Source organism: Blennius ocellaris, assembly GCF_963422515.1.
Source record: "Blennius ocellaris genome assembly, chromosome: 10".
NCBI classification, from domain to species: Eukaryota; Metazoa; Chordata; class Actinopteri; order Blenniiformes; family Blenniidae; genus Blennius; species Blennius ocellaris.
This window is the reverse complement of record NC_137659.1, coordinates 5,726,929-5,745,081: the sequence shown is the minus strand read 5'-3', so window position 1 is coordinate 5,745,081 and position 18,153 is coordinate 5,726,929. Positions and strand designations below refer to the sequence as shown.

Below are 18,153 nucleotides of genomic sequence, written 5' to 3'. Positions count from 1 at the left end.
TAATTCAACGAGCTCACTGACTGTCTGACTAATCTAAGTGTCTAATCATACTTCCTTAATCACATTGGACAAATTCCTTTTTTCTGCACTGACACATCCTATTCCTGGGATACGGAGGTGCCGCCACATTACGTCGCTCCAGGGATTTGATGAGGGTCAAGGGTCATGCTCAGGGACCCAAAGTGGTGACCTGTCATCTATGGGATTGAAACCTGTGAACTTGTGATCCCAAGTCCGCTTCTCTAACCTCCAGGCCACCACTAATTTGTATAACTTATCAAGTTATTAGACTGCTCTTCTCTTTCCATTTAACATCCTTATTAATTTCCGACAACAATGACATTTAATATGCAAACGAACAGGAAGAAAATAGGTCAAATGAAGTGAGACAACACAAAGCTGCAGCGGCAGAAATTGTGGGCTGTCGGGCTTATACAGATTTATCCATATTTTACAAGAGAAATCCTCTGAAGTTTAGTTTTATATTTAAGAGGAGGAATAGTACTATAGTCCATCCTCCACTGAAGCGTTTGCAGCAGTTTGTAACAGCAGCGAGTGGATTTCTGATGCAATTGTACCGGCAGACAAGACCAAAATATCTGACATGCCAAAAAGTCCAGTGAGTCATCTGACACCAGTGACCAGTCATTCATGCACATAACCAAGCACATGGATAATACAGATAGTAACTGATGATGCTTGAAAACACAGTTAAGGCATATTTAATATAAAGTTCCAAATGTAGAAAAGCCATGTATACCTTTAAATAGTCCTTTATACATATACAAGTGTTTTACAGATGATTAAAAACTGAAAACAAAACTATGAGAGTAATAAATGCAACTCGGACAGGCACTCGGTAGAGCACATACCTTCGCCAACGCCACATTTGTTTGTGGAACAACGCTAGCATGTTATATAGATCTGTTGTGACATCAGTCGTCAATAGATTACAATAGGCATACTTAATCCTCTCTATATGGTGTTTCAATAATTTGACTACAGTTAAAGGCTGTACTATCTTATTTAGCTACACAGCTAATCTTCCATCTGTCAATCAATCAGCTTTCAGCGAATCACAAGTTGTGGCTCTGCTCTTTAGTGATTGGTTGATGATGAGACAAGGGGCGGGCACTAAAGTTGACTGACGAAAATGATGCCCAAATGGTCTATAGAAAAGTTATATGATTAAATATTGGTGCAGTTTTGCACCCCAAACTTCAACTTTAGTGGGGGTTGAAATCCAGAAAACCCCAGGTGAGAAAATTCTCATTACCATCAACCAATCAGAGGCACTCCAGCTCAGCAGGTCAGCACAGGCACGTGCATCAGTTAAAAGTCTGAAAAGGTTTCCGAAAAGGTTACGTGCGCTCACTGAACCCGCACCTGCACGTTTACTCCCTCCAAAATTTCAGCTTTTATGAAATTACCCTCCGTTTTGTGTAAAATGTGAAAAGGTCGTAAATGGTTGTCGAGCGTTTCGTTCTAGTTCATTATCATTGCTTTTACGTCGTAGGCTGGCAAAGGGCACGGACAGGAGAACCCATTTTAGTCTCCTCCTGTCACTGTGAAGCCGAAAAGCTTCAAACTTTAATTCCAAAAACCCAAATCCTTTGTGTTTAAAAAAAAAAAAGAAAAGAAAAGAAAAGAAAAAACACCTGGTGGTCATTGTTCAGCATTTAAAACCACCAGATTACATCCTCCAAAATGTTCTTAACGCGTGTGTGCAAATGCCTTCAGGTAGCTAATAAGGTTCGTGCTGTTTTATAATGAGTTTTATTTCATATGCCTGCCATCGGAGTATTGAAATATTTCAAATGTGGTCTATCTCATTTTGCAAAGGACCGTCTTCTTTTGAAACGTTCATGAAAGTCTTGGCAGGCAGAGACATTCGTGACAGATTTGCACAATGCCGCAGACTCGGATGTGAAAGAAAGACACTTAAGGCATTTTCAGCTGGGTTTACTTTGTCTTGTGTTGACAACAGCGGCGCTTCAGGCTTTTATTTCTTTTATTTACGTTCTCTTTACAACATATTATACACAGTCATCAAAAGTCATTAGTGCCTTTGAATTATCTCAAGCATTAAAACAAATATAAAAATAAAAAATTAAGAAGCTCCAGTCATTTCAAATGAAGGAATGTTACTGTGCAACTATGACTAATACGGTGCATAATACATACAAACGAAACATTTTTAACAGGCGATTTTATACGGTTTCATCTTATGTCGGGTGTCTGTGTGGCTTTAGCTGAAAAAGGAGAAAACATTCCGACTAATCCATTCAGCTGGATAGTTAAACAGCGTCTCGTGAAACAGATCTCCAGTTACAAAGACGTCGGTTTTAGCACCTCTATTCCTGCGATAAATTTTAAAGGAACATTCAAGGCTACACTATCTACCCTGCATATCAAGCTCGCAGATCGCCATCCATCTTCAGCTCAGGGTTGGAGAAGGAGCACCTTTAAAAGAAAGCTCTGGGGGAAGAGCACGCTCTATCTGTGGTGATGCATATGGATTTTTGGCTGGGCTTAACACGCCAGATAAGTCTCTTCCTCTGAAGCTTTCTCCCACAGCAAGCACCTTCCACCCCTGTGTTTTTATTTCCTCCCCGGCCACACTGAGCTGAATCTGGGACGGACCAAACCGCTATCCATCCCTCTTCTTCCCTGCAACATCGCACAACAACTTCCTTTTTCCTTCATCGGGAGTTAAATGCACCACAGCGACAGCCACACAGCACCGTCCACATCACACAAGGTCAGAAATATAATATTCTATAGAATACAATTACATTTCTTTCCTGCCTTGATGAACATGTTGTCCATGTGTTGTCTGTACACATGTAAGAATAACATTATTTGCTTTACTTAGGGTGACAGACTCTTTTGGCTTTGTATGAAATCTATCTTTTAAACTAGACACACATATACAAAACAAACAAGGATTTGGATTTGCGACCAGAAGAGAGCTAGCTAGATTATAAGTTTCCGTTTGGCGTCTCCAGTGAGGACGAAAGGCGGATTTCTTCCCACGTTTTTTTCTCTCCTCCACCAGCAGGCAGTAGAGGAGAGCATTTTTGCTTTCAAACCAGCAGAAAAAAGACAGTGAATGGCCAGAGACAGAGGCAAGGTGGTCTCGCATGGGGACATTCCTCGAAAGGGGGGGAGGGACGTTTGAAGGACAAAACGAGAGGGCGTTCATCGATCATTGGCGAAGACGGACAGAGGGGAGAGGGAGAGAGGGAGAGATGCCTGTCACAGAGTTTGAGAAAGAGGAAGAAAACGGAGGAAGAGGAAGAACAGAAAAGAGAGGAGCAGAGCATTGAGCTTTAGGCCTGGCAGTCAGATAAGGAGAGGCTTAAAGAGAGGAGTGGATTGTGTATAGGCCTTTTCTGTGGGGGAATAATGCAGCGCAGAGTCACTAAACGGCGGGAAGAGGGAGAGATAAAGGAAGCCAAACACATCAGGACGGAGAGAACCAAACAGGGGGGGTCTAGAAGGAAAGAGAAGATGCTTCCCACGACAGGAATCCAGACGAAGAGGGACTAACAGAAGAGCGAAGGCAGCAGAGGAGCCATGGAGGGAGATGCAGAGCGAGATATCTCGTTACCAGCACGCGCTAAAATAATTAGCCCTGGGTTGGCGAGGAGAGACGTGCAAGCGGATTAACTGAACCTAAAATAACTCTGCGAGCGCAGAAGCTGCACCTCTTCCTGGTAAGCCCCGTTCGTCAGACTCCTGAGAGCATCCGCCAGCCTTCGGGGGCCGTGACGTCATTCGGGGTTGTCAGTCGCTGGCCGACAAGTCAAGAGTGGACATCCTCACCGTGCACTCGGGCGCAAACAACATAGTAGGCGCCACCAGCACCACTACTGCTCACTTCTTTCTCTTCCAACCCGCCTTCCCTCCCCTGCTGTCGGCTGAAAAATGTGCAGCTGTTACAGTAAGCCCGTGCACTCTTATAGGGGCCAGAAATAGCCCCCTTTAGCCAGGGCAGGGACACAGCGACAACCTCCATTAGCTCAAATATGAGAGGATTGAATCACCCCGAGCTCGAGGGCCTGAACCTCTATCTACGCCGGCTGAGAGCAGGAATCATATTTCTCTCTCACTATCACTCTCCTCTCCCACTCTGTCTCGCTCTCTTTTTTTCCTCTATCTGAAGTCCAGAGTGCTCTCACAGCTCCGCTCAGTGTGTGATTGAGTCGTAAACATTAAGGGAGAAGATTCAGGGGCCTCTGAACACAGAGGGATGGCTTTGGGGTACCTCTTAAGGAAGTTATGTACGTAGTTAGGCCTTAAACAGTTTTACAGTTTGCCCAATGAGTGCATACAGGGTCTCGGATGAGGCATCGTAAAAATTATTTGACACTGTTGCCACTGATATAGTGGGACTATTCTTACAGCCAGTGCTGTCTTGAAAGAATAGAGATAATGGGAAATAATGGGGGCTGCGTCAGGCTGGGCAGAAAAGGAGGGAGCAGACTAGAGGAGTGGAGGCAGTCATGGAGAAGTCAGACCTTTATCTACAGAAGGAAGAAAAGAGGGAAGGGAGAGACGAGAGAGAGAAAGAGAAACAGGATAGAGCAGTTAGCATACAGATCTGTAATTTCAATGAACAAGAAAGTCAGGAAATTCACAGTGAAAGCACGAAGAAATGGCAAAAAGCAGGGGGAAGAGAAAAGGGATCAGCGTGAGAGGAGAAAGTTGACGTTTGACATGAAGTCTCTGGAAAAAGGAAAAAAAAAAAAAAAAAAGAAAGTAAATTGGCTTGTCCCCCACAGTTGGGGACTTGCGACGCATATCGGACGCACTCGGAGGAAAGCTTTTCGGTGGATAGGATCACAATGAAAGGAGCAAGAAACTAGAAAGGCAAAACCTCGGGAGCGGCTTTTTAGATTTTCAGATTTTGTTATCAAACTCAGTCGTCTTTGGGTCTCGCTTCAAATGGCATATCTTATGACCTGACAAAAGTACTCGGGGTGCCGGCTGGTGTAAGAGATTATCACGACATCTTAGATCTCAGCCCCATAAAGCCGCGTGTACAGTCATCAGCCTGTGACAGGAGCAGATACGATTTGACTCATTTAATCACGCACGCAGGTCGGTGTTGTTGTGGTGGGACTAAAGTTGGTTTTGTGGTTTAACTCTCTCCGCCGTCTCCTCAGGAGTGGAACTACCCTCTGTTTCTGGATAACCCCCCCCCCCCCCCCCCCCCTGGCCTCCCACGCCTCTCTGTTGGTCTGTTATTTGAGGGTGAGCTGATTTGCGAGGCGGGAGAAGAGGCCGAGCGGTTTGGACTTCCCCGTCCCTCCCTCACCACTGGGCCCCTCCTCGCCGTTCCTGCGCGTCAGCTCCAACTCGATGGTCATCAGCACCCGGCCCGAGCCGTCCTCCCCGCCGCCCCCTGCCCTCTCTGTCTTCCTGACTACTGCTCGCTGCTGCGGCTTCTGCTGCTTGGGCTGGGCCTTCGCCACCGCCTGGCGCACGGGCTGGAGCAGCCGGCCGGCAAGCCCGCCCCAGCCCCTCCCCGTATCCTATTTCTTATCCTTGCGCGACTCCTGCTTCTTCTTTTCCGAGGCGGCCGCCTTCACCTTGGCGGGGTCGGCGGCAGGCACGGGGCCCTGTGGGCGAGCAGGGAGAGGGGGACGGGGGGAGAACAGGGGAGGAGAGTCACTTCAGGAGGAAAGGAGCGTCAGGGAGAGCGAGAGATCGAGAGAGGAACGGTGAGAGAGGAGCGCGGGGAGGAGAGGTGAGACAGGTGTGTTAACGAGAGGATGAGATAGGAGTTAGCAGGATGGGTGGAGCCGTGTGTGAAGAGGAGAGAAACAACACATTTAGGAGGAAGAGGAGGAGGAGAGGCAGAGAGAGGTGAGGAGGTAGATACGAAGTACTTTTATGGGAGAGGGTAACAAGTGAGAGGGGGCGGTGTCCAGAGCTGTAAGGAGGTGACAAAACAGGTAACCGTGCGTTAGGATGGGACACAGTGGCAGGCAGGCTCCAAACACCTGTGACAACTGAGTGACAATTGATCAATACCACACACACGCACACACAGTTTCGATTGACAGTTGACCAAACCATGGCTTTAAATTGATCAGGATTATATCCAATTTCTTTTGAAATATTTGGCTGTTAATATACAAATTGGTTCTCAGTGTCATATATATATATTAAAAAAATAATAATATTTTTCAGATTGGATTTATAATTAACTAGTTGTTTACAAATGTTTAATATTTTGCTATTATTTAAAACCGACTATTTTTCATTTGAATCTTTAGCTTGGCACAATCGCCGTGGATATTTTCCAGTGTGTTGTTACCACTTGTGAAATGATTCCATTTAAATATGACTAAAACAACGGCGATGTGTATCCAGAACATCTTAGCACCACATGCAAAAATCCATTTGAATTATTCATCACACATCTTTTTCAGATTTGAAATAGAGTTGCTTTGCTGCCAAATATATATTTGTTTAACCTCCAATGTAGTGTCATACCAGTGATTATACTATTGTTATTCAAATCCAGTTTTATTCTCCTATTTTTTTCCACTTTGTATCTTTTTATGCATGTTTTAGCATGACCCTGTAAAAATAGCTGCATCTCTTTGGGACAAACTTTCTGACTGTAGAATATCTCATTTAATGCCTGTTTTAACCAGGACACACATCATTTCACCTGAAAATCAACAAATCCATGCGTCCTGACTTTAGAGAAACACTCGGAACCGAGGCAGCATTACACTGAGAGCAAATCCGGGGGAACTAGAAATCCATGAGGAAGATAACTAAGCCCTTGAATAAATATTTGAAGTAAAGGTTAAATAAAAAACAAAACCATTTGTTTTGAATCTGACTGCAGCCATGGTCAGGGCTGCTCAGCTAACTTTGCGTATTTTAAGCAGGTTAACGTCAGCTTCAATAATTCATTGAACTCCTACTTGTGTAATTCAACCATTCGTTCCCACTCATTCTTTACATTGTCTGTGCGATGCCATAAAAAAACATCTCTGCGAAGAAATCTATAAAAGGAAGAAGAGGAGGGAGGTAAAAGGAAGTAAAGTGAGGCTTCACTTGAGCACAACAAATCCATCAGAAAGGACTGGACCAAGTGGAGATAAGGTCGAGGCAACACTTAACTTTACAACCGCTGTACTCCAGTGCATTAACCTGTGAGTTAACCTATTGAAAAGTATCAGAAGTGCACGATAATGCTGTGATGGAGCCTAATGAAACTTCACTGGCATGTAATGGTTTTCACAATGCTGCGCATTTTTAATACTCGGCAGAACCGCATGTCCAGTGCATTGTTGTTGTTGCAGGGGGCAAACAGAGTGAACAGAAAAGAGTGCTACAGGGCTTGGAGACTCAAACGCTTCCTAATACATCGGTTCACTCAACAGTGGAAAACCCACTGGAGGCTGCTTCTACCCACTGAAGCTTCGACTAATAATGCCCCTCTGATTGCATTTGAAAATATATCATCTTTAATTATGTGCCACGCGAAAGCAGCACACGCGCGCACAGACGCTGCAGCCGACACCCGGCTTGGCGGCAGAGCCGTGCAGGCCACCCAGCGTCATTACCTTCCATCATACTTACATTCCTTTATACATCAGTGTGTTGTTTACCACGATACATCCCACGACAGCTCCGGGTTTCTGCTGCTAATGATGCGTGTGCATCGTGATAAAACATGCTTCCAGCCTGCTTAACTAGAATACAGAACCACCCGACTTACAGGGGCTGCTTACACTTCAAAGGAAATGTAGGTACAGTGGCGAAAATAGGACGAATTGGCGGGGAGGTAGATAGCTGGGTAAGTGGCTACGTCCCCCCCTGCATACTAAAGAGAGAAGGTGACAGGTGAGGAGGGAGATTGAGAGGTAGATGAAGAGCGAGAGGTAGTGATTTTCTGTCCGTAACCAAAGCAGATCAGAACCCAGAATACCTGAGGAGGGAGAGAAGCTGGAGAGAGTGTGAGGTGGAGGTTCACTGGCGGAGGTGTGAGGAAGAAATGACAGAATGGTAGAAAGGAAAGGAAAGGAAAGGAAAGGAAAGGAAAGGAAAGGAAAGGAAAGGAAAGGAAAGGAAAGGAAAGAAGGAATTACAGAGGAAGGGGCGCTTCACATGGTCAGCAAGGTGAAAGGCAGGAGGGTCAGGAGGAGAAAAGGAAGTGGTGGACGATGTGATGGAAGAAAGAGGGGGGTGGACAAAAAGAATCTGAATGATAGACGGAGGGAGGGAGAGAAGTGGAGTGAAGTCGAAGGCGGGGGCAATTGAGGGATGGAGAGAAGAATAGGTGGTGTGTGTGTGCGCGTGTGTGCGCGAGCTCAGATCGATACCGAATGCACTCAATTATCATTCCGGTACAGTGTGTCTATGTGCTCTCATTCCTGGGAGCTTTCTTATGTGTGTGGCTGCTGGGTAAAGTCCTCTTCCACAACTCCACCTAATGGGGAGTAGCACACACCACAGGGTTCCTTTGTCTCTCTGTCTCACTCACTCCCTCGTTCACTTCCTCACCCGCAGCCTTCTGGAGATTTGTAGTGCAAGCCCAGCAAACAGAAAGTAACGAAGATGGTGAGGCTGATACAAAATTGTGTCGTGTCAGCAGAGCCTCCTAATAAGGGCTATTTGATCAAACAACCACTTATGAGCGCGCTATAAAAATCCCCTGGGTCCTCCGTGTGCGGCGCAGCTACAAGAAAGAAATCAGCTCAGAAGGAAGATAAAAAAATAAATAGAAATAAAAAAAAATAAAAAAAAGAAGAAGGAGTGCGAGCTCAGATGGAATAGCTGTTTTCTCCGTGTATTTTTCATCGAGGCAGAGACTTGCAGGAGAGTAACTGTAAATGACAACGTTGTCAAATATTTCAGTGTCCTATTGGCGGCGAGTTATTTATTCATATATGCACTGTCACCCGCCGCAGGCACTTGAGAGCAACTGACTGCAGCTCAAGAATAACCTGACAATCACACAACAGTAGAAAGGAAAGAAGAAGACAGAAGGAGGAAGTGCGGCTCCGGGGAGATGAAAAAGAGTGCACTTCTCGGAGATAGGAGGAAGCGTTGGCCCTCGCTGGTGTCACCCCCTAGGTTTACGCCACGGGGGCAAGATGGTGCGCCACTAAGCTTGCCGCCCTCACCGCCTCGTCTTCACGTGAGCTTCCACCGGCGGCGAAACGAATCACTGTCACAATAACACCTTTGATGAGCCGGTGAGAATATCTTTACCTGCGATTCGTTTCAAAGCTGTGGTTTGATTGTGGAAAACGCCTTGAACTCAAATCCCTTGACTTTCCCTTTTTCTTTTTTTTTCTTTTCTCCTCCATTATCAGCATGCAAAGCGTACAGTCGATTACAATACACCCCCGCAACCATCCAGCCCCCACGTTACCACGGAGTAATCAAACAGAACTTGCCCTGGTGCCTTGTATTCACAAAAGAATACAAGCCACCAAAATGTCTGATTAATCCACCACTTGAGGCTATCACACTCCCATGAGGAGGAGAAGGTGGTGGTGGTGGTGAGGGGGGGGGGGTATACCCTAAATCCTCAGCGTGCAGCAGAGTAAAACCACTGATAACAGCTCAAACCATAATAGGCCCAGTGATTTTCATTTGACTCCCAGTGAGCAAAATCAGCAGCTCCTGTCCATTTTCCTACTGCGAGCAAATCACAGTCCCATTCAGTACAGCAATAGCATCAGCGCCGTAACTTGGCCTCGACCATTTCACAGTGGCTGGTTTGATTTCTGCCCTGTGGCTGTTTGCTGGCACCATACTATTTGCCCCCCCCCCCCCCCCCCCTCCCCCAGAGGGAGCTGAAGGGGTGACAACCGCGCCGAAGAAAGAGAGAGAAGCTTTAAAGCACCTCGGATGCTGAGACGGCACAAGAATTTTAAGAGCATGAAGACTGTTATTAGTGTTTTTGCTGGGCTGAGTCTGAATGACGTGTTATTTTGCTGTTGATATGTTGCAGTGAGGAGGAGTCGGCTGAGTGCGAGGGCATGCCGGAGCTGCTTGGGACTGGCATTGTGGGAATGCGATTATGAAACTGTGCCGTTCTGCGCTGTCATGTTGGACGTGTGCTTTTGTGCGGCGGCTCCGCAAACGAATGGATGAATATTCCTTCTGACAACACGTTTCCTGAGCCCAAACATTCAAAACACTGAATGCTATTGTAATCTCTCCAAAAGGACATCACTTTACTAATAGCGCCGGAACATGACAGCAAACCAATCTGTTGCATTTGGTGTTGTTGACTGGATATGTGAGGAGGCGTAAGAGGATAGAAGGGGGAGAAAGAAAAGGGAGGAAGGAGAGGGGGGAGTGTAAGAAGCAGCAAGGAGAGGGGTAAACTTGCCTGTCTCTGCTGTGATCCCTCTTTCTTTTTCTTGCCATGTTTGCTGGAGGGGACAAAAGAAAGACAATGTCAGGATATCGAATCCATCTCTCCCTCCAGTGGTCACAGGGCAGCATTGCCTGGCAGCTATTATAAAGAGAACATCAACCTAATCTACTGGCTCTGTCTCAAACACCACCCTCGGGTGCAAAGTGTGTCTCATCAGTGTCGACAGGTATAAGCCAGATGACGGATCCACCTCCATGATGGAGGGGATTATCCGCCGAGAACCCTGCATTCTACCACTTCTAACCCACGTTGCTTTGGACCTATACTGTTTATCAATTAAACGCGAACGAGAGATCATTAGCCGTCTCTTTCCAGCTGGCTCCCTTCAAACCCAAACCTCACACACCTGACCAAATCAAACCGTGGCGCAGCAGCTACGCCAGCTTGGCCACGCAGGTGTCGGTGCCAGGGATTGGCTCGGGCCTCAGCTCCAGTCCCTGGCAGAGACAAAACTGGCAGAGGGCCACCGGCCACGGGCCGGGCACTGACCTGACACTGAGGCTGAAGACCCGGCGTGCCACCAGGAACCTCATCAGGTAGTAGATGACCACAATGAGCACCAGCAGGCCCAACACCACGCCGATGATGGCTCCAGTGATCACGCCAGCCTGGATGGGCACTGTGGGCGAACGAGTGGAGAAAGAAGACGGGGAGGGGTGAGAAGGGAGGGCTAAGGATCAACAATTCGGTGATATTTCAGGATGAAAAGAAGTAATAGGTTCCAGAACAGTGGCAGGTAGAGGTTGGCAGTGCAAGGGAGGAAAGAGGAAGGGAGAAAAAAAAGGAGCTGTGAAAAAATACTGTCAATAGGAGGGAGGAACTCGGTGGGAGAGAAAGGTGAAAACAAAGTTACAACAGAGAGAGAATAAGAGATGAAAGTTTAAAAAAAAGAAGGAAGCGGTAAAAAAAAAAAAAGGTAAAGTAAAGATTGAAAGAAAGATGAAGGATGCACACCCAGTGGTGTCAGAGGAGGAGATGAAAAGATGGAGAGATAAGGAAGAGTAAAGGTGAGATTGGGGATGGAGTCGCGGAGGGAGAAAGTTGGAGGCAAAAAGGAAGACGATGGCAATGGGGGAGAGAAAGAGAAATGGGTGGAGAATACGGAGGGAAGTGAAAAGGAGGCAGTGATAGCAATCTCAAATAGAGAAAGAGATAAAATTGTAATTGATTTCATTTAACAGGCGGTGGGAGGAATTCCAAATGAGGCAGGGCGGCTGGTTTGAGCCGAGCGCTTGCGCCGGTTTGATGCAAAGACAAAAATTGAGATTAATTTCAGACTTTGGAATGGCTACAACAACAATTCAGAACGGTTGGCTTCTGATAAGAACAAAAACAATCACCAAAATCTGCTACACAGGCTGAGTGGAAAGCTAATGGCTCCACACAGATGTAACACAATGCAGGGGATTTGATTTGTGTGCAAGATTCATTACGCTCGCCCACCTTTCTCAAATACCAGCAGGCGGACGTTGGAGGGTCGGCCCACTATGTCAGGGGGGTTCTTGGCGTCGCAGGTGAAGGTGCCGTTATCGCTGAAATCCAGATTTTTGATCAGGATGGAGCCGTCACGGCGGCCCGGGTTTCCCACGAACTCCAGCCTGTCCCTGAAGGGGCCCTTGTTGTCTACGTAGGCCATGCCGCCAGTGTAGTGGAAGATCTTTACAGGACAGAGAAAACATTGGGCTCAAAGGGTAGTTCATGTGGCTGAGTTTTATGTCAGTACCATCTGAGCAAAGGAAACTGTACTTACTAAAATACATCCATTCTAAATTATCTGTTTTTAATTAACAAATTCCACAAAGTCATATAAAGAAGAAATGTATAATTTCTTTAATTTAGGCCCCATTTACACAAGAATGCTTCAAGAGAAAAGGAATCATTTTCGTGTTTTTGTTTCAGAAAAGTTTCACTTTTACAGGTCAACATTTTGAAAACTACGTACATTTAGAACAAAAGCTTTTAATTTTAAAATGAATCCAGGAAGTCACCAGATCAATGTTGATCGGCATCGCCTGATTTGTGAGTTATCAGAGCAGCCTTGGGCTCAACACTTCTGGTTCCTTCAATCATTATTCGATATATCCCGTTGACACTCTCTTAAACAAATGAAATTGTTTGATAAATTATCTTAACGTCTTTGACCAGTTCACTCTGAAAGGTAATTGCTGCAGTTGACTTCATTGATGTTGACATGTGGAATAATTTGTCCTCTTTTGCTTTTGTGTGACAGTTAAAGATTCAGCTGCATTTCATTTTTATTATTTGATCAATAAAATAACCGGCCATACTCTACAAACCTTCCTCAAATCTCATTTTTGCAGAAAAGCAAAATGTTCTCAGACACTGAATCCACGAAATAGCAAAATGTGGTTGTATTTGTATTCTTGATAACATAACGAAACAAAACAACAACCAAAAAAAACACCACATGGCATGAAATTTCCCCAAGGAAGCGAGGGGAACATTTTGAAGACCTTTGCTTCTCTTGCTACATTTCCACTGCAGGAACAAATATTAAGTTGCGTTTGTCACAATCTCAGCTCTGGGAACATTATTTCTTGTGTGCTTGTGCAATAATGCCACTGCTTCCAGTGAAGAGCGCGTATTAAACAACTTGAATTGTATGTATTTATCCACTATGCATGTTTACAAATACATCCCGAGTCACACAGTGCTACAAAAGCAGGCAATGCAGTGAGAAGGAATGTCAACCCCCCCAAGGCCAGAGGTGGCTCTGCGTAATAATAGCAAGGCTTAACTAGTATCGTCAAGGAGTGTCTGCCTACGTCTGACGCTGAGGTAAATTTTTTCTGTGAAGAAGAACAGTGTAGTTGCTTGCGGGAGATTGTAGAAACGCCATGGACAAATGAGAATGACTTCTAAAGACTACTAAAATTTTCAATAAATTTCAAATTGGTTGCACTTTTTTCTCCAACTGAGAAGTGAAAACACACGTAGTTAACTATTTAACTATGTGAAAATCAGATCTATTGAAGAACTATCAATGTGAGTGTCTAGGTCTAAAAAACTATGTAAAAATGTACAAATGTATCTCAGTACATATTTAATAACCTATTTGTATATCTGTAAAAGTATTTAGCTGTCGTATATGTCAATGTTTCTGCTTGTTATGAAATATACATGAGAACCTATAAGTAACGATTTATGCTTCCTGGAATGATGTCTGTTTCCACGGTAATGGCAGAAAAGCTGAAAATGATGTCGGTTTCATGCAGGGCCACTAGGAACCACACACATGTGTACAGAGAACAACATCATATAAACATCAACACTGGCAAGTACATGGACATTCATATGGGCAGACAAACAAATTGGATCGTTAATACAGTCCCAGGAGGATATGAACTGGGAGTCGTGACATGGAGGCTGCCCTTGTTGGTGCTGTTCATCTACTGAGCATGTGCAGAAGAAGCATTTACTACGGCAGTGATGTCCATGAGCCAGATCTTATTATTGATGAATACCCCACCAATTTATTAGTGGCAAAACAGATAAACGGTAGTTTACTAACGACTTAAATGCACCAAATCGAGGACTCATCTTGTCTTTAAATTGTAAAGGAACTTTGAGTTCATTGAAACAGACAAAAAGTTTTAGGAACCAGCCAAACATAGGTCGTTATTTCTCTAAGTTTTTCATTTAAACCTGCAATAACATTTCCTTTTGGGGGCCATTTGGGACTCTGGAAGCAAGCTATAAATGCTCAATAATGTTGACAAAAATGTGAAGCACACAGTGTTACAGAGGAACATTAGCATTCATCTGGGGTTGTGTTGTTTTTTTTCTTGAAAGACGGCTCCTCATTTTAAACTGTTCCACAATCTCTGCTGAGGGAGAAGTCCTGGTGTCCAATCCAAGTTTCTCACTGCGAGATATCTATAAAAGTTTAAATATGTTTCCAAAAACCAAGTATTGTTGTTCTTCATAAATATCAAACCAGTATCAAAATAATACCCAGACCACCTGACAGGACTTCTAAAATGATGACAACTAATAAAAGTGCCGTCACCAGGAATCGATCTTTAAAAACATGATGCTTATTGATTTTTGGGCGAAGCTTTAGCTTTAATATGTGCATCGTTCATGACTCTGCAAGGTCAAGGTCAAATTGTATTTTAATGTTTCGGCGTACCTCAGAATATAAAGAAGTCTAATTGCAAGGAAGCAAATCGAGAAACTTTCATGCCATATGAAGATGTGAGGAATCAGGAAAGACACTTGAAAAGGACAAGTGCACAGTGGAAACAGATAGACGTATAGAACTGTAAATCTGTCCAGGCAGAGAACGGAATGAGCGAAGGGAGATAAGTGCAGGGGGGAAAAAAAACAAAAAAAATAAGAAGTGAAATCTAGTTTCAAAGCGAGGCCACGGTGGGAGACAGATGAAGGCGAAGGAGATGAGCGGAGGACATAATGAGGGAGGAAGGGAACGACAAAGGAGGCAGGGCTTGAGAGGAGGAGATGAAGGGAGGTGGACAGAGGGAGGCACAGTCAGGATGGGGAGATAGAGAGATTAGAGAGATGGCAGGACGATAAGGCCGAAAAGGAATGGAATTAAAGAGCAGGAGGCCAGTGAGGCAGCCAGAGGAGTCGCAAGATTAGGAGAGAAAGTTTCTTTTAGTTGATACACATGTTGGAATAAAGTAGTATTAGCCTGAGAGGACGTTTGAGATGTTGACACAGTCCTGTATTTTAAATGTTTTTAGCTTCTTTTTTTTTTTTTTTTAGGTATAGAGGAAGATTCCCAATTCGCGTTGAGGCTCGTGATGCTTTTTATCAACATGATTGCTTTGAAATATGTTAATACTATTGGGTATTTTGATAATTACTGCATTTATTATTAGGTGTAATGTCATAATGGGAAATTTAAATAAGCTTTCATGCAAAATCAATCTACCGATTGTGACAGTTGCACACTATAAATACATACACACAAAGGTCAAAATGAAAGCTGGCTTAAGGCTATAAACAATAAATAATACAATGTAATGTGAAAAACCTTATTCACCCAACGCGTGGCTCATCCTCCCATAATATGAATACTCTGTTTAAGGTTAATTAGAGCCTCTGGATTGCATGTTGGCGTGATTTCGAGTTATCTGAATTAGCTCTTATCCAGAATGTAACCTGAGTTTGTCCATAGTCAGCCGTGATCGGCATGAAGTTGGATGAAGCCAACGAGAAGACGGATGGACAAGTGAACCAAAATCTGCCGCTAAAGTTCAGAGCTGTTTGCATCAAAAGAGCGTCTGTCTTCAGATCACGTGGCATTGGAAATCCACCGCCTCCTCCTCTGACTAAAGTTTAGCGCCTCCTTGTGCCTGGTAGCAGTGGAGCTTTTGAAAGCAAATGCAAAACAAAAAAGAAACACTTTTGTTTTGTTTTCCAGCAGAAGACTAGTCATTGTTGGCAGGTCTCGATCTCTGTTGGAGCGAAGAAAGCCTGTTTGTGTTTTTTTTCCTCTTTCAATATTTATAAGTGAATGCAAAAAAAAAAAAAAGGTTAGCTTCAAGTGGGACCAGGAGAATGTCACTCAGATTTACACGAAAGATGAGCAGCGAAATACAGCAACTAACCTGCTGTCTTTATCTGTCTGCTGCGTCGATCTTGACAGGTATTTTGTTGTGGGGTTAACTGAGTTTTTCTTATTAAATTCAACCAGTTGCCAGCTGCAGCTGAAAACCACCACGATGAAGGAGGGTGGGGGCGGGTGAAGCTAAACAGCGACGCCGTGGGCTGTAAACTCTTTGTAGAGCTTTCAATTTATTCAACAATGGCCTCATCAAGTGCTATTTGGCAGCGGCCGCATTGAAATTCTCGGTTTATTTACAAGCTGTAAACCTATCGGTGTGTTGCTGTGTCGAGTGTGCATTACGGAAATGCTGTCCCGCGAGCCGTCAGGCCTGTATGTCCAGGAGAAGGTGACGTCCTCCGAGGTCCAACGCCAGGAGAAGAACGAACAGGACAGCCGGATGTCGGAGCCCACCAGGGCATGACGCTCCCAGCCAGTGTAGATCACGATGGCCTGGGACGGCTCGGGCACTGGGAGACACAAAAGCACACAGAAGTGACTCACTGGCAAACTCAAGACCCAGAGAGGCACTGATCTGAAAACTAAAATAAGATCAGATCTTTTTGGCATCAGCAAATTTTGTACATTTGGATTGCATAATACAGGTTGTTTATGAGTTTTCTGCTTCTGAAATTATTTGTCAAGCTCTGCAAACATCTGCTCATCCTCCTGACACTCATCAAATTAATTCCACATACTTAAACACACATGCAGACACACGTCAATAAATTGCACATTCAGTGGTGTAAAATATGCCGTCGACTCGAGCGTGTGCTCCGTAAATATTTGGGTTATTACCGCAATATTTTTGTAAGTCTCTAAAAGTCAAAAGGGAACCTCATTTTCTCCATTAATATGGATCATGTTGGCCTAATCATGTGCACTGTTTATGCTTGAATAATATTTAATGATCAATGTTAATTTGGTTCTGGCTGCAAAAAAAAAAATCTATATTTTACTTCCCTCCAAAATGCACTCGGCATCTCAAACGAGCGCACGGATCTTCCCCCCCCGGGAGCCGCTCGACTCGACAATGTCACTGTTGCATTGTTCCCCGTCCACTTGTGAATGGGCCGCCACGAGTCACAGTTGCTCACACAGCTACATCAACACTAATGCCCCCAAAGCGTTCCCCGTCTGTCTCCACGCCCGGAGAGTAAAGTTCACACCGCGAGCATCCTCGAGCAATCGCCAGCCCCCAACAGGACTTGTCAATGAAATCACACTTGACATATTTAATTAAAATCCCCACTAAACTCTGCGAGTATCAGAGAGGGAAAGATGAGCGTGAGTCGTCTGCTACGAGAGCCAAATCTCCAACAAAACCTCAGTCCAAAAGTCATAATGCGAGTTTCGTTTAACTCTACAAGCTTGGAAGCACCTGCTTCATGAGGGCATCGCAGATGGACATTTACAACATGCTATAAACACTGTAGATTACAGGAGACCATTTTGCCTTTTTAGGTGTGATCAAGAGGGTAAATATCAAAAATAAAATAAATTGTCCATTTCATTGTACAGAACCAAGGTGATTAACCTTTTTTAAACAAATTAAATTCATTAGTTTTTTGATAAGCAATCAACTAAAATAACACACAGACATCTCTGACATATCTTCAGTTAACCTTTAACCCCAAAACAGGGGAAGGATAATTTGTACATCTTCTCTTCAAATACATGAAATCCATTCTGAGCTTCTTTGAGAGCTTATTAGTGTGAAATTAAAATACTTTTTTTTTTTTTTTTGTTACCTATTCCCAGGAGGACGACCGACGTCAGCGCCAAGAACGTCAGCATGGTTTCTGGCTTCTTTGTGGAGCTCCCAAAAGACCGGTGCCAAAGACGTGACAGGAGTCTGCGGAGTGAGAGTCCCTCTCTGGAGGGAGTGCTGGATGTGGAAGGAGAAAGAGAGAAAGCGAGTGCAGGGGTGCAGGATGCCTGGACAGAGGGCTTCAAAACGGGACAACAACAGAAAACCCACTGTCCCCTGGTTTATACCCAACCACACCCCTTGGCCAGGGCCCGGCCCGGCCCATTCCTCCTCTCCTCCACCCTCCTCCTGCTGCATCCACACCACTTCCCTCTTTCTAAATTAGCACACATTGTCTTCCCAAGGTGGAGAAAAAAAAAAATC

At 44.6% G+C, this 18,153-nt stretch overlaps 1 protein-coding gene across 2 annotated transcripts; it reads right to left on the bottom strand.

Moving 5' to 3' along the window:
- Positions 1–1,957: 1,957 nt before the first annotated feature.
- mpz (myelin protein zero) lies at positions 1,958–18,004 on the bottom strand. Of its 2 annotated transcripts, none has more exons than XM_080503213.1 (6): positions 17,771–18,004; positions 16,323–16,489; positions 11,870–12,083; positions 10,916–11,045; positions 10,379–10,421; positions 1,958–5,627 (listed from the first exon to the last, which is right to left on the bottom strand). In XM_080503213.1, the coding sequence occupies exons 1-6, from the start codon at positions 17,814–17,816 to the stop codon at positions 5,541–5,543; spliced, it is 687 nt and encodes a 228-aa protein (XP_080359339.1). In that variant the 5' UTR covers positions 17,817–18,004; the 3' UTR covers positions 1,958–5,540. The 2 variants fall into 2 exon arrangements, with proteins under 2 accessions (XP_080359339.1, XP_080359340.1); XM_080503214.1 differs by having other exon boundaries at positions 1,958–5,941; positions 17,771–18,002.
- Positions 18,005–18,153: the final 149 nt, after the last annotated feature.